The 16,432-nt window shown below is 49.3% G+C and overlaps 6 protein-coding genes across 6 annotated transcripts; 3 read left to right on the top strand and 3 right to left on the bottom strand.

The window, feature by feature from the left end:
• Positions 1 to 36: 36 nt before the first annotated feature.
• Positions 37 to 2,940, top strand: F5147DRAFT_185873 (kinase-like domain-containing protein). Its single transcript, XM_041428458.1, has 6 exons — positions 37 to 109; positions 336 to 534; positions 595 to 1,205; positions 1,259 to 2,149; positions 2,200 to 2,333; positions 2,391 to 2,940. The coding sequence occupies exons 2-6, from the start codon at positions 357 to 359 to the stop codon at positions 2,662 to 2,664; spliced, it is 2,088 nt and encodes a 695-aa protein (XP_041298854.1). The 5' UTR covers positions 37 to 109; positions 336 to 356; the 3' UTR covers positions 2,665 to 2,940.
• A 553-nt stretch (positions 2,941 to 3,493) lies between these two features.
• F5147DRAFT_800909 (carbohydrate esterase family 4 protein) lies at positions 3,494 to 4,855 on the bottom strand (the record flags this gene model as incomplete). Its single annotated transcript, XM_041443274.1, has 5 exons — positions 3,494 to 3,747; positions 3,798 to 3,880; positions 3,936 to 4,273; positions 4,336 to 4,607; positions 4,693 to 4,855. Coding segments are annotated over 5 exons (1,110 nt in total), but the record flags the coding sequence as incomplete, so codon positions are not given.
• A 398-nt stretch (positions 4,856 to 5,253) lies between these two features.
• On the bottom strand, positions 5,254 to 7,907 carry F5147DRAFT_602491 (uncharacterized protein). The gene is made up of 4 exons (XM_041432259.1): positions 6,937 to 7,907; positions 6,521 to 6,886; positions 6,284 to 6,469; positions 5,254 to 6,235 (listed from the first exon to the last, which is right to left on the bottom strand). Exons 1-4 carry the CDS (start codon positions 7,732 to 7,734, stop codon positions 5,528 to 5,530), a joined length of 2,058 nt encoding a protein of 685 aa, XP_041298852.1. The 5' UTR covers positions 7,735 to 7,907; the 3' UTR covers positions 5,254 to 5,527.
• Positions 7,908 to 8,174: 267 nt separating this feature from the next.
• On the bottom strand, positions 8,175 to 13,080 carry F5147DRAFT_565197 (uncharacterized protein; the record flags this gene model as incomplete). Its single annotated transcript, XM_041430747.1, has 9 exons — positions 8,175 to 8,554; positions 8,610 to 9,510; positions 9,560 to 9,641; positions 9,698 to 9,902; positions 9,930 to 10,235; positions 10,579 to 11,089; positions 11,146 to 11,621; positions 11,676 to 11,843; positions 11,931 to 13,080. 9 exons carry the CDS (start codon positions 13,078 to 13,080, stop codon positions 8,175 to 8,177), a joined length of 4,179 nt encoding a protein of 1,392 aa, XP_041298851.1.
• Positions 13,081 to 13,919: 839 nt separating this feature from the next.
• F5147DRAFT_666601 (cupin-like domain-containing protein) lies at positions 13,920 to 15,512 on the top strand. The gene is made up of 8 exons (XM_041435172.1): positions 13,920 to 14,088; positions 14,145 to 14,240; positions 14,292 to 14,385; positions 14,433 to 14,536; positions 14,596 to 14,754; positions 14,804 to 14,869; positions 14,935 to 15,018; positions 15,069 to 15,512. The coding sequence occupies exons 1-8, from the start codon at positions 14,010 to 14,012 to the stop codon at positions 15,413 to 15,415; spliced, it is 1,029 nt and encodes a 342-aa protein (XP_041298850.1). The 5' UTR covers positions 13,920 to 14,009; the 3' UTR covers positions 15,416 to 15,512.
• Positions 15,513 to 15,585: 73 nt separating this feature from the next.
• On the top strand, positions 15,586 to 16,426 carry F5147DRAFT_666598 (RNA-binding protein). Its single transcript, XM_041435171.1, has 4 exons — positions 15,586 to 15,734; positions 15,784 to 15,904; positions 15,955 to 16,024; positions 16,079 to 16,426. Exons 1-4 carry the CDS (start codon positions 15,624 to 15,626, stop codon positions 16,359 to 16,361), a joined length of 585 nt encoding a protein of 194 aa, XP_041298849.1. The 5' UTR covers positions 15,586 to 15,623; the 3' UTR covers positions 16,362 to 16,426.
• Positions 16,427 to 16,432: the final 6 nt, after the last annotated feature.

The following is a 16,432-nucleotide window of genomic DNA, read 5'->3' as shown; positions in this document are numbered from 1 at the left end:
ATCTTAGAATCATAATAAGCAAGGAGCCTTGCAGTTTCCTCGTGCACTTGCGACAATCAAGTTAGCCTGACATCAAGGGTAACGACATCAAAGTCCTTTCCCGTACTTGGTCAGTCCGTTTCTTCCCTATCTACTCTATCCAGTCCTTTCACAGACTTGGACGGGGATCCCCCGAACACGTGTGGAGCAAGTCTTCTTAATTTTGTTCGACATGAGTTGATGTCACACAGCAACCTGTTGCCCCATGTGTTAGGCCCTGTCAGCGCTCTGTCCACACCATGTTGCCTGGTAGTCGCCTCAGAAATCTCTCGTTGACTAACCTCAGTAATGGACAGTTGGCCTCTCGCTCGTGCTCGATGTCGCCACAGACAAACCAGGATAGGGAGATGTATCCCAGGGAGCCTTACCCCGTTCCAAGCAACAACCCGGCCTGTCAGTATACGCTCATCGAGAAGCTGGGAACAGGCAGCTTCGGGGTCGTATACAAGGCTATGCACAACGAAACAAAGCAGATAGTTGCTATCAAGCAGATTGGTGTGTAGCTTGCCGGGCTTGATATTGTGTTGGAGCCTAATCTCTTTATCTTTGAAATAGATTTAGAAGACTCTGATGATGATATCTCGGAAATTCAGCAAGAAATTGCCAGTCTCGCTCAATGTGATTCGGAATACGTCACCCGTTATTACGGGTCATTCGTTGTTGCTTACAAGCTATGGATCGTCATGGAGTACCTGGCTGGGGGATCATGTCTTGACCTCCTGAAAGGCGGCGTGTTCTCTGAAGCGCACATCGCAGTTGTTTGTCGGGAGCTTCTGTTAGGTCTCGATTATTTGCACGCGGAAGGCACCATCCATCGTGACATCAAAGCTGCCAATGTCTTACTTTCTGCTAGTGGAAAGGTCAAACTTGCCGATTTCGGAGTGGCGGCACAACTAACCAGCACGCTGAGACACACATTCGTGGGTACTCCATTTTGGATGGCACCGGAGGTCATCCGACAGGCGGGTTACGACGCGAAGGCGGATATGTGGAGTTTAGGTATCACAGCTATAGAAATGGCGAAAGGAGAGCCGCCACTGGCCGAGTATCACCCCATGCGGGTTCTCTTCCTTATTCCAAAGGCGAAACCACCAGTCCTTGAAGGTTCATTCTCTGCCGCATTCAAGGAATTCGTATCACTCTGTTTGACGAAAGACCCTGCTGATGTGAGTTCGGATTTGTTTGTCCAGTGCTTGAAATGCCCTGACAGTCGCTGTAGCGTCCTACAGCCAAGGAACTTTTGCAACATAGATTTATCAAAAGCGCAAAGAAGACATCGTATCTCACAGAGTTGGTCGAGAGGTACCAGGAGTTCCGTGCCAAGTCGCCACAGAAAGGTCAGCCTACAGCATACCAAGCGACTATTCGTGGCACAGCAATGTGGGAGAGCAACGACACAATTCGAAGTGACTGGAACTTCGACACCGTCAAGTCGACCTCCATTATGGGTACATTTAGTAGTGTTGCCAAGGATTTGGTGCCTGACATGGACGATGAAGACATGGGTGACGAGGAACGCTCGATATACGAGGATGACGAGGGCTCGATTGAAACAGGAGGAGCTATTAATGGAAGCGCTCCGTCCGGTTCTGGGGGAATCGGAATAAACATTGGTGCAGCGCACTCCACTGTTGCCATCAAGACTCCTCTCGATGAACCAGACATTTCAGCGCTTCTCGCTGCTGAAGAAGGTTCAGAAAGCGAGTCTGTCGATGGTGCCGAACCAAGAACACCGCCATCCCAAATTACCCACCCTGCAGATGATGAAACGCCTTTGGGCTCACCTCCCGCATACACCGGCTCCATTCGCTCGGCAATGAGGTCTTCGTACGCTGCAAGACACAAGATGACTGGTGCTGGTACTATCATGCGGGAAGCAGATCTAGGTTCTGGCGTAGACACCATCAGACCTGTCAAAAGAGTCGACGCAGCTGGTTCTCTGAGACTATCTGCAGAGTACGTCGGGACTAGGAGTAGAGAAACTTCGCCATCATCCCCTACTACTCCATCTAAAGATCGGCCTTCTTCGTCATTCAAGCGGAGGGTATCTGATGCTGAGCGGGCGGGAAGGGTCATGATTGATGATGTCGTCCTCCCCGTTCTCCAAAATGTGAGTTATTCCCAAGTATACCACTACAAAAGTATAACAATACACGACAGGCCATCCGAGATGACATGGATGCTCGAGAGATCGAGTCACTCAGTATGATCTCTCGTGGCTTTGCCGAATTGAGAGAGGCGAATCCTGCCCTATCTTACAGCGTCATTCTCGACATGCTCTCCGGTATCAACGAGTGCGTATCCACTAGCTGAACTGAGATTTCCGTTCATTTATTTTCAAAATGTGCTAGAAACCCCTCTGTCCGGCAATACGTTCAAACATCTCGGGGACTATTTCCTCACAAACGCGTCATCCGGAAGAGCGAGATGACCGCAAAAGGCCTTGTGGTCACCGAAGTCCAGGAAGATATCAGTGGACTCCCCATGGACTCGAGCACCTCATCATCACACTCCCTCAAAGCTGACGGCTCTGGATCACCCGTCCGAAAGTCACCTATCTCTGAGTTGCTCTACATGCGTTGGTTGGAGGGCCTGCGAATCAAGTGGCCCAGCATTTTGTCGTAATTGAACTTCAGGACTGTACTACGGACTACGTTTTGACAGAGTCTTATTGTCTTCATTGCATACAGCCCTTACATTGAGCACGTCACCCGCGCGCTCACGCTGATTGAGTCGACCTCCTTCCATGCTGCTTTCTTGAGTTCGCTCGTTCATGAAGTCTTTTCATGTTCCTCATTCTTTTACGAATTGTTGAACGACCTTCACGATCACCCTTTTCTGTACATGTAATTTAGCAAATTTCGGCTGTACACAAATATCTCACTATGTGGCATCTTCCAAGTATTACCTGTTGTTGTACTACATCATGTGTCTTGATGAAAGTCTTGAACAACTAGATAAAACAATGTTGAAGACTGCGACGTCGAGGAAGTGACCTACTGTAACGCTATTCTTCCCAAGATGATTTGCTCATAAGACCGCTACGTTAAGGCTGCCGATGCAAAGAAGACATAGTGCGCGCCAGGCAGTAACACGCTTAGATCCCATATGATTGTGTGAATAATCCATGTTCGCCAAAAATAATAAGATGTAATATAATGTAACCGGATTGTGCACGGTTGTACAATTGTAGGATAGTAATGTGCGAAGTCCATGAATGTCTCTTGCAATCCGGTACACTTATGCCATGATAATTCCAACTGCAGCTGCGATAATGACTGCGATGACGCCAGAAAGTGCAAGGGACGCAGCGTTGAAGTGAGTCGCCCCGCTCTTTTGGTTGCCAAGAGGCTTATTGGAAGAGGCAGGTTTTCCAGATGACAGCGAGGACGAAGTCGGCCTGTCATATAATCAGTTGCGTCGACACTGAAGAAAAATAAGCTTACATTTTCGTAGTGGTTGCCGTCGGTTTTGCACCGGTAGTGCTGGCGCGGGCCGGGGGCTTGACGGCCAAGTCGCCTACTTTTGCTGGGATGACTTGTGATGTTGAGTTCCAGGCGTTCTGGTAGACTGAACCAGCATCTAACTGAGCAAGAGATAACCTCGTCCAGCCGTTTGAAACCATCATCGGGTATGCGTCTATGAATGACTTGACGGATAGATCAGACAACTCGTGTTCCAAAATGACAAGTCCGGGGGTCTTTGGACCTACATGGCACAATCAGTATCAGACACCGCAGACGATGACAACAACATACCAGTCAACCACTGTGTCATCTGCTGTTGGATTTTCTCTGGCGTGGTCAATGGGACAGGCTCGCTCAAGGTCCAGTCATCAGTGCTAGATTGAAGTCGGTATCGGTAAAAATGAACTCATTTTCAGTAAAATCACATACTCTTGATTCCAGATGACGGTTGTGAGCCCGAACACCTCCTTTGCAACAGCCCGGACGCGCATATCGGAGTCACCGTAAGGCGGCCTCCAGTACTTGGGGATACGCCCGCCCGTCGAGTTGTGGATAAGCTCCATCGTCCATCCGATCTCAGCGACAACCTCGAGGTTCGACTTGGTGGTCATGTATGGATGAGTCCAAGTGTGAACGGCGATATCATCCTGGTTCGTCTCGAATGCGGTTTTGAACTGGTCGGGATACAGGAGAATGTTGGTGCCGATGAAGAAGTGCGTCACATGTTCCGAGTGACTAGCGAGGAACTGATACAGTTGATCTGATGCCTGAACGATGCGCGAATTATCAGCTATCGTTTGAGTAACGCATCCAATAACTAGGTACGTACCGGTTGCGGGCCATCGTCAAAACTAAGGGCGATAACACCTGGCGGAGCGTCCCACACGTCACCTGGCGTGACACACTTGGCAGTTGAGGAGCAAACGGTAGCGCTTGATGGGTCATACCCAGAGGGGTATACGGGATCCAGTCCATTGGTACTTGTAGACTGGGGAATATCGGGAATCTTGCCCGCGGCGGCGGCTGCGTTAAGAGCATCCACCCAAGCCTTTGGGAGCGTCGTAGTATCCGCAGTAGCTGGGGGGAAGCCAGCGGACCAATCTGAACATACGTGTTGAGTAAGCGGGAGTGAAGAAAATTAAATACAAAGGCTTGCCTGGCGTTCCTATTGCGGGATAAATAATACCATCGCTGACTGGTCCACGCTTGAAGAGGGCGTGTACTGGATGATCGTCTTCATGATACCACCTGTTACTAGGGAGCTTGTTCTCGGTATGAGATTCGTGAGCGGGGGTGACGGACGCATAGACGGCAGTGGTGGCGAGGAGGAGGATAGTAGAGAGACGTGACATGGCGATATGTAGAAGACGAACAAAAAGAGGGTAATGTATAGTAGTGGGTGTGAAGGAAACGGCGAGATGATGGAAGGAAGAAGAAAGAGAGAATGAGGAAGACAAACCAAGCTGCCCATTTTATGCGGCAGGTAAAGGAATTCTGCTGGTTAGCCGCCCAACAACGAATACTAACTTCCTTTTTTGGCATTTGATCTTTGTGCACGACGCTGGTCATGACGGTGTTGGCCCAGAGTTGCTCGACAGTAGTAGACGTCTCGCCTGACCTTTGAAAACAGGCGAGCAAGGCAGTATCATTGTCCAGTAGAAAGTGAATTAACTCATCTCGAACGTTGTGATCTGCTCAGTATGCCTGCGGAGATGCCGACGAGTCTCAGTAAGTTATGACCCGATTGTCACAATTAATGTTGCAATATGATTGGTTCCCGCCAGGTCACAAATTAAATACCTACTTGCCTACGGAGGACCATGAGAATCACTATAATATACACTAGAAGAATGTCGACCGACCTCGAGCATAAATGTGATGCAGTTTTTCTTCCAGTTGGGTTATCCCCAGGGCTATCCGACTAAACCAGTTGTATAAAACCTCATAGGACCTAGATCAATCCAGAGCACGACGGCGTCGTTCACAGAAATCTAAAGTACAATCCCTCAAGTCACAGTGAGTTAAGATGTCGGCGAGGCAGCTGCAGAAGCCTCGCTATTCCTCAAGATCAAGATACCCCCCCTCAACTGAGCGACCTCCTTCACCATCGCTGTAAACTTTGCCTTCTTCGCATCTGTAGTCAAGTAAGGCGTGAAATGCTGGATACAGTCCCGCGTTGTCGCGTTGGGCGTATTCTGTAACCACTTGACGAGCATCTTCTCCTCCAATTCACCTTCCGGGGGTGGGCCAGTGGGAAGCGGTTTCCGTTTCTTCGGCTTCGGTGCACCATTCACTACAGCGCCCGCCGACGGTGCATTAGCGCTGAGGTCGTCAGTGGCCTTGCGTTTGTTCGACGTTGGCTGTCCATTTGGCGTCGGGCTTCCTGGACCCTTAGCTAGAGGTGAAGGACTAGTTGCTCTGCTACCAGTGACAGGGCTGGTTGCCCTACTTCCAGTACCCTGACCGCTAGTTACGCGACCGTTGTTCGTAGAAGTTGTCTTAACTTTCGGTGCTTTGGGACTTGTGGCGCGTTTTGCAACAACAGAATGACCACCCATACTCGCAGGCGCCGGTGAAGTAGCGCGAGAGCCAACAGCAGAACCGTTTTGAGCAGTGCTGGCAGGCGGCTGCGATGGTTTCGGGGTTGGTTGTTGGGAAGCTGATCGAGATTTAGTCTCTTGGGGTGGCTCTTGAGGAGGAATTGGTTCTTCTTCCTCTTCCTCGTCATTCTGCCGCAGTATTAGCACGCATACACAGAAGTAAGGAAAGGGACACACTGAGCTCGCATATGGATTACGCTCTTCATCGCTATCGTATGCTGCATTCTTCTCCAGCTTGCGCATGAGTTTCTTCAAAGATTTGCCATCTTTCGTCAGCTGGCTCTCCCCATCCTCAGACTCCGACTCATCGACATAGCCTTCGCGGGTCTTGTTGGCACTTTTATACTCTCGTTTGAGGCGTTCCTGTTGTGTGAATGTCAGCGCTATAATGGGAATACCGAAGGGTTGACATACCTCTAACTCTTTGGCCTCCTCTTCGTCCATATCGGCAGGACCTGCTTCATCATCATCCGCAAACTCATCATCAAAAAGCTGTTCATCCAAGTCTCCTTCCATGTCATTCTCCTCCTTCTTTCTTCTAGGACCACCTTCGTCGTCGTCATCGCCACCACCCTGAGCCCCGCGGTTCGTTGTCCGCAGTGCCCGTCCACCCATAGCTCGACTTTGTCCAGACGAGTAGACCAAAGACGAGCTGCCAGATATGACACGGTTTTCCGCCTCCGCTTTGAACATTTCTGATGTTGCTGACGAGGGTGCTTGCCCTTTTCTCCGGTGCAGCAGCCAACGTTCCGGGTCCTTGTTCTTTTGAATCTTGGCCATCTAAGGGGAAGCGTCAGATTACAGCGATGCATATACAGTGAACAAAATACCAGAGCCTCCGCCTCCTCTAATCCAGGGACATGATGTTTAGGCTTCTTCTGGAACTTGTACCAGCGATGGGCAGGTACGAATTTGAAGAATTCTTGTGCAGCTGGCATAAAGAGAGCGTGTGTCTCGGCCCTCGCCACCTCCTCCAGTTTCCCTACCCACATCTCGTTCTGCTTTGCGTCCTCCATCACCCAGGGGTAACGCTCCTCGCGTCGCAGCTGACGGGTTGCCTCAGGCACTAAGAACACTTGCCGTGTCTTCTTCTGAAATTTCTTCCGCCCACCAGCTTTGCCTTTGTCCTTGTCCTTCGACTGAGTCTCACCACTGTCCTTTGCTATCGGCCGACCATCCGCATCAACCATGACGATGTTCCCATCCGAACCAATAACAGGCTTTCCGTCAGGCCCCAGCATATGTCCCGTAGGCACCTGAGATGGACCGGCCTCCTCCCTTCTCAACTCCTTCCTGTTCAACTTTATCGGTTCCTCCCAAGTTGATATGTCTACAGTCTTTCTCGAATCAAACTTCATAACATCATACTTCCATCCATTGAGAGCAGAGGACATAAGCTTGAATTCGGAAAACTCGCCATCCGGGAGCTTAGAACTGTCATCTGCATCACCGGCAGGTGGGGTAGGCTGTACGCGGGGAGTAACGGATTTGCGGGGAGATTGCTGTGACTGAGATTGCTGTGATTGGGATAGTTGAGAGCCTTGTGAAGTCGTCGACGGTGTAGAGGGCTCCTTCTTTATTACCTTCTTCTTGTGAAATAGAAGAGATTCAGCCGATTTTGGGGGCATTGGAAAGACGGCTTGAAGACGAGTCTTGATGGTGGTATCAGTTAATCAGCGCAGTAGACGACTGGGACAGCCACGAGTTAACGAGCGGAAAGGACAGAATCACCAGAGAGCATGTATACAGTTTTGTTTTCACAAGCGAGCAGCAATAACCAGTGTTGGAGAACAAGGCTCACATGCTGACATAAGGCATGGTTCGCAGCGCTAACGTCTTTCTCCTATACCTGATCATGCAGATGATGATATGAAGGATGCTTGATAGTCATCATAACAATTGCGAGGAGAGGATAACCTAAGGAGAAGACTATGTACACTTCATGTGATCGTGAAAACTTGTCCATAAAAATGAGAACAACCATGCTAATCACAAGCTCGTAACTTAAAGAAATCGTAGGATTCAGCAGAGGGAAAGAGGCCAGGGGAGGCCAGGATAGGTCTACCAACTACATCGGCTGTACCTCTGATTTGTTCGTTGGTATGCTCGCCACACCATTGGTGGTTGGCGCTGGTGGTGCTCCTGCTGGAGCTGAAGAAAGGGTGGTGGGTGCTGCCGGATATGGATTCTCCGACGATGGTGGTCGGGGCTGAGGCGGATGGGGCGGTTGCTGATGCGTGTGCGGTGGAGGATGAGAGATCGCTCCTGGAGGTGGTGGATATGGTCCTGGAACTGGTGCGCCCTGTCCATACACCATAGCGTGGGGTGGTGCTCCTGGACCAAAAGATGGTATGCCTTGTCTCATGCTTTCCAGCTCGTGTCTCAGCATCTCGATCTCACGAACCATGTCTTGGTGACTTTGTTTCAAATTGGTAACAAAGTCGATAGCTGCATACGTTATGTCAAGGATTGCCGTGCGCGTGTAGAGACCCGGTCTGCATACCTTTGCTAAGTATTTCCCATTTACTCGCCTTCATGCCCCGATCTGCGGGCAGCTGGTCCCGCAGCTCATCAAATAGGTCTTTCATTTCTTTCCGTCGCTTTCGCTCGGCAAGCTTATGCGAAACTCGCAGCTCGGGTGAACGAGAGTAAGGTGTAGATCCCGGCTCCTTCGGCGGTTTCAGGCTAGATGACGGAGAAGGAGCCGAACAAGGCTCCTCCGCAGGTGGCGCAGGCCCTATAGCAGGAGTGACAGTCTGGCTATTTTCGCGTAATTGACGCGATGGAGGTCGGGACCGCGAACGGATATTTCTTGTCGGTCCTATTGTAGAAGTCGAGCTTTCTGGCACTGACATCCGCCTGTCTGGCGGGAATGTCATCGGGGGCATCATGGTCATCTGCATAGGTTGTGTTTCGAAAGAACGGGGGTGGTGCTGTATATTAGGATCTTGCGAACCGTCCGGGTGTTGTGCTGCAGACCACGCGAAAGTCGCCATGCTGCCTGGCGTCGAGGGTGCAGCAGGTCGACCATGTGGCTGATCGCCGGATAATGCCGAGGGGTAGCCACTAGTGGTCCCGTTTGGGAACGACGGTGGTAAGGAATCCCGTCTCTCATTCAACCACCAGTGCCCATTTCCTCCTGATACTCCTGTGCTCGCCCTTGACGCTATCGCTCCAGAATGCACTGAATGTCGCCTCTGGTCATATATGCTCAGCTGGGCTATCCTGCTCATTTCAATGGTCGATCCTCGCCGTTTTTGTGCGCGTCCTTCTGAATCGATGTTCATGGGACTAGGTACCCCAGGTCCTACCAGTTGCGAATCTGTGTCGTCACTTGTATCGGCTTCTCTGTAAGTAGACGTCTTTCGTTTCGTTCCGTGTGGCATTTGGGAATCCGAAGAATTCTGTAGATCTGTCAAAATCTGGTTTTCGAATGTGACGTCGATGACTTACAGCAATCGATTGCCTTCGTGAACTGTGATCACTGTCGTCTGCTTGTCGTGTATTAACTCTGGGCGATTGTTTCTCATTACTGCTGTCCACGTTCATGTGATCGGTGGTTTCTGACAACGTTACCACCTCTATGTTCACAAGATGCGTACAACAAATGATACTTCAAACTCACTAGTTCCCCCGTTTGGAGGAAGTGATGTCTGTAGAGGTGCAATACCCTTTGCAGGCTCCCATTCTGCAGATGGGGAACGCAATATCTTGCGCATTTGTTTACTTGAAGACTCGGAATTGTGTATTGAGCCTCCGCCATCACCGAAAGTGTAGTTAGCAGCTGGACGTGGTCCTGAGAGGATGCCGGGGCATTAGCGACGGACATGGATGATAGCACGGGAAGCAAAATCAATACCATCTATATGACGGGAAGCTGCAGACGAGTTTGCCGAGGCAGCGTGTAGAGATGGATCTGTGATAGAGCCCCTACGATGCTGTTGTAAATAATCGAGAGGAGGAAGAGAAATGAGTGGGGAATGTCTGGATACATCTTTCAGTGCAGGGGTGCCGTCGGTGTTATCCTTTGGTTGGGAAAAGAGATTGACGTGCTTGATCGTAGCAGTCGTTGTAGATGCAGGCATTATGCCTGTGTAAATAGGATGTTGAAGAGTAGTTAAGAGACGGCCTAAGGATGGTCGATGTGAATGACTTTGTGAATGTCGACGTTATAGAACTAAAACTCAGTTACCAGATACGGCGTACAGCAACGTGGGTTACGAGCACGTGGCAACGCACACCTCCAAAAAGGCTAAATTAACGAGTGAGTTTGCCAAGATTTATTCCTTTTTCAGCTTTTATGAAACCTTTCTCTGCTCACTCAGTTGGCAAGGAGGGAAAGTTTACAACACCGGTAAAATGCCTGGGTATACCATCACACATCGCAGGCTATCGCAGGGCTACAACACAGCAACTCTCGTAAACTATCCACCATTTCCATCAATCCTCCTCGAGCCCCTGGATTCTAGTACAAACCAGCGCCTGATGTTGATCCTCTCTTAAATCAATAGTCCGTATATGTCTCGCCTTCATACTATTCCTTGTTAATCTCCCAGACTTCACCTTCTCCATCTCATCCCACGCTAATCGCTCAAGAATATCATCCACATTAACCATGAATCTCACCCACGGTATGTAATCAAGGTACACGCTGCTCTGGGGCATGAGAGGTGCGGGTGGTTGAACGATATCCTGCAATGCGGTTAGCATCTGTGCTTGATGCTCCACGCGAGCTCGGAAGAGCCTTGTTTCCATGTCAGTATTAGAACCACTAGCCGCGGGGTTGATCGACGTTGTGATCGGAATAGCACCCGAAACCTCGTGTTTACCACGTGAAAGGTGGATGGCGTCCTGCACAATGAGCTCATCATTGTGATAGAAGGCAAGTCCATCTCTCGTGTCAGAGACGTGGGACGGCCGGATTAGTGTGGCGTGTCCCAATTCATCGTCAAGCAAAGATTCAGATAGGTTGTATGACAGGGCCTCGAATGGTGAACTGTTAGAAAAGCGGCGGGAAAAATGTGCTTTGTGGCCCTCACCTCATGTCCATCTAATGGTGCCCTGCAGAGATAGCTGTCGGTATACGAAACACAATCCGTGTAAGTGGAAACCCATCGCCACAGCTCTTCCGTCGATGTCTCAGAAACATCAGCACCGCTTTGGGCGGAAATTGTCATAGGGAGTGACGGAATGTTTTCAGCGGCCCCCTGTGCTTCTTGAGGGACCTTAGCTTCGTGGGTGGCGTCAGTACAAATCAATTGCAACTGGGTAATAGATCGCCTGAGATCCGGTGGTGGTAGTGGTTCGGTTCTGGGGTTGAGCGGCGCGTCTGGAAGATCCATACTCTGCACGATGTACGTGGTTTCGTAAAGCTGGATTAACTTATCTCTTGGGATAGCGTATCCTTGTGTTGCACACAAGCATTGCAAAAACGTGACAGCGGGCTCGGAAGGGCAAGGTTGGAACGTCAGAACGGACTGCAAAGGAAGATCCGCAACGGGGACAAGTTTAATGTCTGTCAAGGCGAGTTTGAGTTCTGGAAAAGTCGACATGATTAGAGCACAAGTACCGTTGCATGTCATGATCACGGGCCGGCGGCACTCCTTGATCAAGTCTACCACTGCCGGCCAAAAGCCAGCGTCTTCCTTGAATAATATATCGACTTCTTCAAGGAGAATAAGTGATTGCCGAGCCGTAGCAGACGGTTTCGCCGGTCCATTTGTTTTTAATGAGCCAACTCGTTCATCAACGGTTACAGGTGGTTCCACCGTGTCCTGCAGGGACTCACTGGCAGCATCCACGAGGACATGTGTGTCAACATCACTAGGATGCTCGGTATCTGAGTCTGTTGGCGAGGGTTTGGGGTTGGCTTTCCCTGTTTTAGGGAAAAACGTCGAAAGAGCAGCGCTCGCTCTTGTATCACACTGTGCAGCTGCCGTCCGGTATTTTGGCCTCGTCTGTTGGATGAGGTGATTTTTACCCACGTCTCCAACGAGGTTATCGAGGTTTGCGCCGCTGCGTCTTCCAATTCCAGGATAGACCTCGAAAATTTCCCACCCCAGCTCGTCTGCACACGCATAAACTGCTGCGCTCTTCCCACACCCTGGAGGCCCAGTTATAATAAGTGTGTTCGTTAGAGTATCGGTAAAATTAGCGTCAGAGGATTGGTAATTTGGAATGGTCGGGATATTGTCGATACCAATATCTGAGGTCGGTGGACGTTGCTCTAATAGCCGAGAGGTGTCCTTTCGCTGGAGGCGCGAAAGTGTTCGCTGGCAAAAATCAAAATCATTGGCATCAGTTTCTTCCTCTGGCGCATCCATGATCGTATCGTCTTCGTCCTCGCTGCAAGCAATAAAAACATCTAACTCGTCCTCGGAATCCAGCCTCCGTCGTTTCCTGCCTCTTTTTTTAGCCACAGCTCGAATGACACGAGGTCGCTTGGGCGCCCTGTCGGGGGGGTCAGGCTTGACTTTCCGCCTGCCTGTGACAATTGCACTACTTTTCGCGGGAGGGGAGTTTGTAGCATGCAGCCGAATTTCGAGAGCTTTGAGCCAATCTCGAATATACAACGCACGCGATTCATTCCCTAGCACTTCATCCGCTTTCCTGGGGCGGAAGCGAGTGGTCCATATTTCTTGCTGTGGCGGCACAGAAGCTGTCCGATTGGCACAATCCTCGCCATTCAAAAATCTAGATATTGCGGGATAATATACGGCATCACGGGGCCCGTCAATACCAAGATAATCTTCACGTTCGGACTGCGAGGAGATTCGGAGAAAAATCGACTGTTGAAGAGGAGGATCTTGGTATCCCTGCGATAAAGAAGAAAGGAAACTTAAAGACACATCGTCTGTGGTATCTGGCGGACTGCGTTTGTGACGTTTCGGTGGTTCCGAACTCGGACTAAAGGTATTTTGCGGTCCACGAACATGTTGCGTCTCCTTATTTGGATATGGCGCATCCGGTGTCATATCACCTAGGAGCACCTGTCGCTTTAAGGGAGGATGGACTTCCCCTGGAACGTATATACGACTTGTTGGTGCAGTAGCTTGTACCAGGGCTATGTTGTACCTATCATTTGGCACGTCTATGTCCTCGATACATGATAAAACGGTGATTGATGGTGATTGGTGAAGGGAATTCATTTCTGGAGGTGACGAAGAGGACTGATGAGATGACGGTGGATGTTCATCCTCAGATAGTTCGATAAGAATATCTCCACCGGTGTCTCTACTCGCAGTTGTAGAATTTGAGTGAGCAGACTGCATGGGCGTTATGGATGGAGTCCCGAAAATAGGGAACAATTTTACCGCTTGGACTGTGAAACTGAGATGATAAAGAAGAGTGCTCATATCAAATAGTACTCACTGTGATTTTGACGGACAGAATCCCGTATAGCTCTGCGGGGTGCCTTAGGACGTGGTGGGGTTGGTTCGTCATCAATGACTATGATGTCTACTGGATGTATCGAAGATGACGCATTGGCTCCATCCGGTTCTTTCGAACCTTCTTCCGAATGTTTCTTTTCCTCATCCTTCTGGAACAAGTCGTCCAGAGTCTTCTGAGCGGATGCCTGCGTGCCTTCAACGTCAGGAACGGGTCACATGAATGCCACACGTACCTGCTTTGCACGCGTGCTTCGTGTAACTCTGCTTTGGCGTTTCTCAGTCATCTCATGTGAAGATCAGGGAGTTGAAGGCGTGCAAAGAGCGTGCAGGGTTTGAGTTTGAGCACCGGAAATGATCGAAAGTTCGGAAACGCGTCTGACCACGAAGATCGCGTTGCATGTGACCTCGAATACTATGAAATTACCTTTTCGAGTAACACTCAATCTTGCAATTGTGGACTTTCACGCGATCGAGCCACACTACTGGCACAGACTTTGAGCAGAGCCTCACAGATGGCCCTGGAGTTGGATCAAGCAGCATCGCCGAGTCTAACCCACGATATCGTAAGGTGGATATCACAAGAGTATCATGGTAACGGAATTCATTCTTAGGCTGATCTTATTGATTATTTGCTAAAATTTACTTAGATATGAATGGCTCATCAATTCAAACACTCGAAAGTCCTCCCACAGCAGCGGAGTTTGCACAGCTAGTCCACATATCTAGGCCTGTTGTCATCAAAGGTCCCCTCATGTCAATAGACAGCTTAGAACAGCCCGTGATATGAAGTTCAGGTTTCCAAATCCCAGCCTTGAAACGATGGACCGATGATTATTTGCAAACCAAGCTACAAGACCGAATTATATCAGTGGCAATCACACCAAACGGGCGAGTGTTCATTTCTTTGAGCGCTTCTGTGACTGAGGGCAGAGCAGGCAAGCAGACGCTATTGCAGCTGGCCCAGGGGGCAGGCTCTTTTTCGTGGAGCCTTTTATCGAGAAAGTTTCCATGGGGAAACTCCTCGAACAACTTAATGCAGGCACTTGCACACGTTTACCTCCTAAAAATTGAACATGAGCTAATCCGCATTTCAAGCAGAACAAAACAGTGATAACCTCTCCGCTTCCTATCTCCAATCGCAAAATGGGAATATATATTCCAGCCGTTTCTTCGAGTCACCAAATGACGATTCATCAGAATTTGATGCCCTTAGGGAAGATGTTCCAAGTAACATCCCATGGGTCACCGAAGCACTAGGTTGGGAACTCAAACAAGCCGAGTCCTTTCACTTATAATATGAACACAGGCAGAAATCCTGATGCCGTAAACCTTTGGATCGGGAACAGTAAAAGCATAACCAGTATACATAGCGGTAAGTAATAACTAGGCCTTTGAATGGCGCGCATTAGACCCGTCCGCATCTCACACGGTGACAAGATCCGTACGAGAATATATATACTGTGATACGTGGAAGTAAACACTTCACGCTTCTACCACCTTGTGAAGGGTGGTGTCTTCACGGTAACACGACTTGTCAATGCTATGCGAATCACACTTATAGTTCGCCTCAGAACGGATGTATCCTCACGCAGTCTACGGTCATACCGACAATAGTAACTGTCTGAGCGTCATCCCTTCTTCAGATACTCCTCAAGTTCGCTGGTCTTCGGTGATCAACCCGGATCTTCCTGGATCACTGCCCCCAGAAGCTCATCCACTGCATGTCACACTCGAAGCAGGAGATACGTTGTACCTACCAGTTGGTTGGTGGCACTACGTACAGCAATCTGGCCCAACTACCATTGCTCTTAATTGGTGGTATGACGCCGAAGTACGGGGGATGAATTGGATTTGGCTTAGCTTACTCAGGGGCAGTGGTGATGTGCCATCAGGAAATGATGAAACTGATACTCGGTGATTGGTGGTGGACCTAGTAGTAGTAACGCATACACACATAATTGTCACTGCAAGTCCGTAGGAAACGTTTCGCTTGAGGGTACCATCTCAAAGTATATGTTGAATTATGAAGCGTGACAGCTTGACCTTGTGACGAATGATTATTGGTCAAGTCACGAACTTTCTTGTCTTCAGCATCCCCCCCTTGCTACGGCGTCAGCTCTCGCAACATGCCCAAGGACAAATCAGAGAAGCGAGAGAAAAAGGAGAAGAAGCCAAAAGTTGATGATGCAGAGGCAGATGCAGATGCAGAAGATGTAGAAATGGCTGATGTCTCGGAGGTGAGTGCCTCGCATGTTTCCAAGTGTCCTCATGTGCATATCATATTAGTCCCCGAAAAAAGCGAAGAAGGAGAGAGAAATCACCATTCCATTGGAAGATTTATCTCCTCTTGCGCAGCCATTGGCGCAGAAAAAGCTTGTGAAAAAGCTGCACAAAACGATCAAAAAGGGTTCGCCTACTTATTTTTGCTTTCTGGTTCATCTGCTCATTATTTTTCAGCTTCGAAAGCACGGCAAGTTAAAAGAGGTGTAAAGGAAGTCGTTAAGGGCATTCGCAAAGGGGAAAAGGGGTACGTGCTCTTTCGTCTTCAATCGATCAAATCAATTAATTGATATCTTGTTAGATTGCTTGTGTTGGCGGCAGATATCAACCCCATAGATATAATATCTCACCTCCCAGTACTCTCAGAAGAAGCTCAGATACCATATGTCTTTGTGACGTCTAAGGAGGAGCTCGGCCATGCTAGCTCAACAAAACGACCAACAAGTTGCGTTATGATTTGCCCTGACCAGAAGCGCAAAGCCCAAAAGAAAGATACTGAGGCAGAGAAGGACGATGACTACAGGGAGTTGTATGAAGAATGTCGAAAAGAGGTGGCAAAGCTAGACCACAAGATTGTATTCTAACTTTACCTGTGTTGGCAATCGTGTATTTTATACCTCTTTAATTATCTTGGATTCATGCATGAGAAGAGTAT

This window comes from Suillus discolor, assembly GCF_016758755.1.
Source record: "Suillus discolor strain FC423 chromosome Unknown F5147scaffold_3, whole genome shotgun sequence".
In the NCBI taxonomy this organism is placed as follows: Eukaryota; Fungi; Basidiomycota; class Agaricomycetes; order Boletales; family Suillaceae; genus Suillus; species Suillus discolor.
The sequence above is the reverse complement of the archived record's forward strand: the minus strand, read 5'-3'. Positions and strand labels throughout refer to the sequence as shown.

Coding starts and splice junctions, on each gene's coding strand:
- F5147DRAFT_185873 (XM_041428458.1), top strand. CDS start 357: ATGTCGCCACAGACAAACCAGGATAGGGAGATGTATCCCAGGGAGCCT. Junction 1,206..1,258: donor TGACGAAAGACCCTGCTGAT/GTGAGTTCGGAT, acceptor CAGTCGCTGTAG/CGTCCTACAGCCAAGGAACT. Junction 2,150..2,199: donor TCCTCCCCGTTCTCCAAAAT/GTGAGTTATTCC, acceptor AATACACGACAG/GCCATCCGAGATGACATGGA.
- F5147DRAFT_602491 (XM_041432259.1), bottom strand. CDS start 7,734: ATGCCCCCAAAATCGGCTGAATCTCTTCTATTTCACAAGAAGAAGGTA. Junction 6,470..6,520: donor AGGAGGCCAAAGAGTTAGAG/GTATGTCAACCC, acceptor TTCACACAACAG/GAACGCCTCAAACGAGAGTA. Junction 6,236..6,283: donor GTAATCCATATGCGAGCTCA/GTGTGTCCCTTT, acceptor ATACTGCGGCAG/AATGACGAGGAAGAGGAAGA.
- F5147DRAFT_666601 (XM_041435172.1), top strand. CDS start 14,010: ATGGCCCTGGAGTTGGATCAAGCAGCATCGCCGAGTCTAACCCACGAT. Junction 14,241..14,291: donor TAGGCCTGTTGTCATCAAAG/GTCCCCTCATGT, acceptor TATGAAGTTCAG/GTTTCCAAATCCCAGCCTTG. Junction 15,019..15,068: donor TGAAGGGTGGTGTCTTCACG/GTAACACGACTT, acceptor AGTTCGCCTCAG/AACGGATGTATCCTCACGCA.
- F5147DRAFT_666598 (XM_041435171.1), top strand. CDS start 15,624: ATGCCCAAGGACAAATCAGAGAAGCGAGAGAAAAAGGAGAAGAAGCCA. Junction 15,735..15,783: donor AAATGGCTGATGTCTCGGAG/GTGAGTGCCTCG, acceptor ATATCATATTAG/TCCCCGAAAAAAGCGAAGAA. Junction 15,905..15,954: donor GCACAAAACGATCAAAAAGG/GTTCGCCTACTT, acceptor ATTATTTTTCAG/CTTCGAAAGCACGGCAAGTT.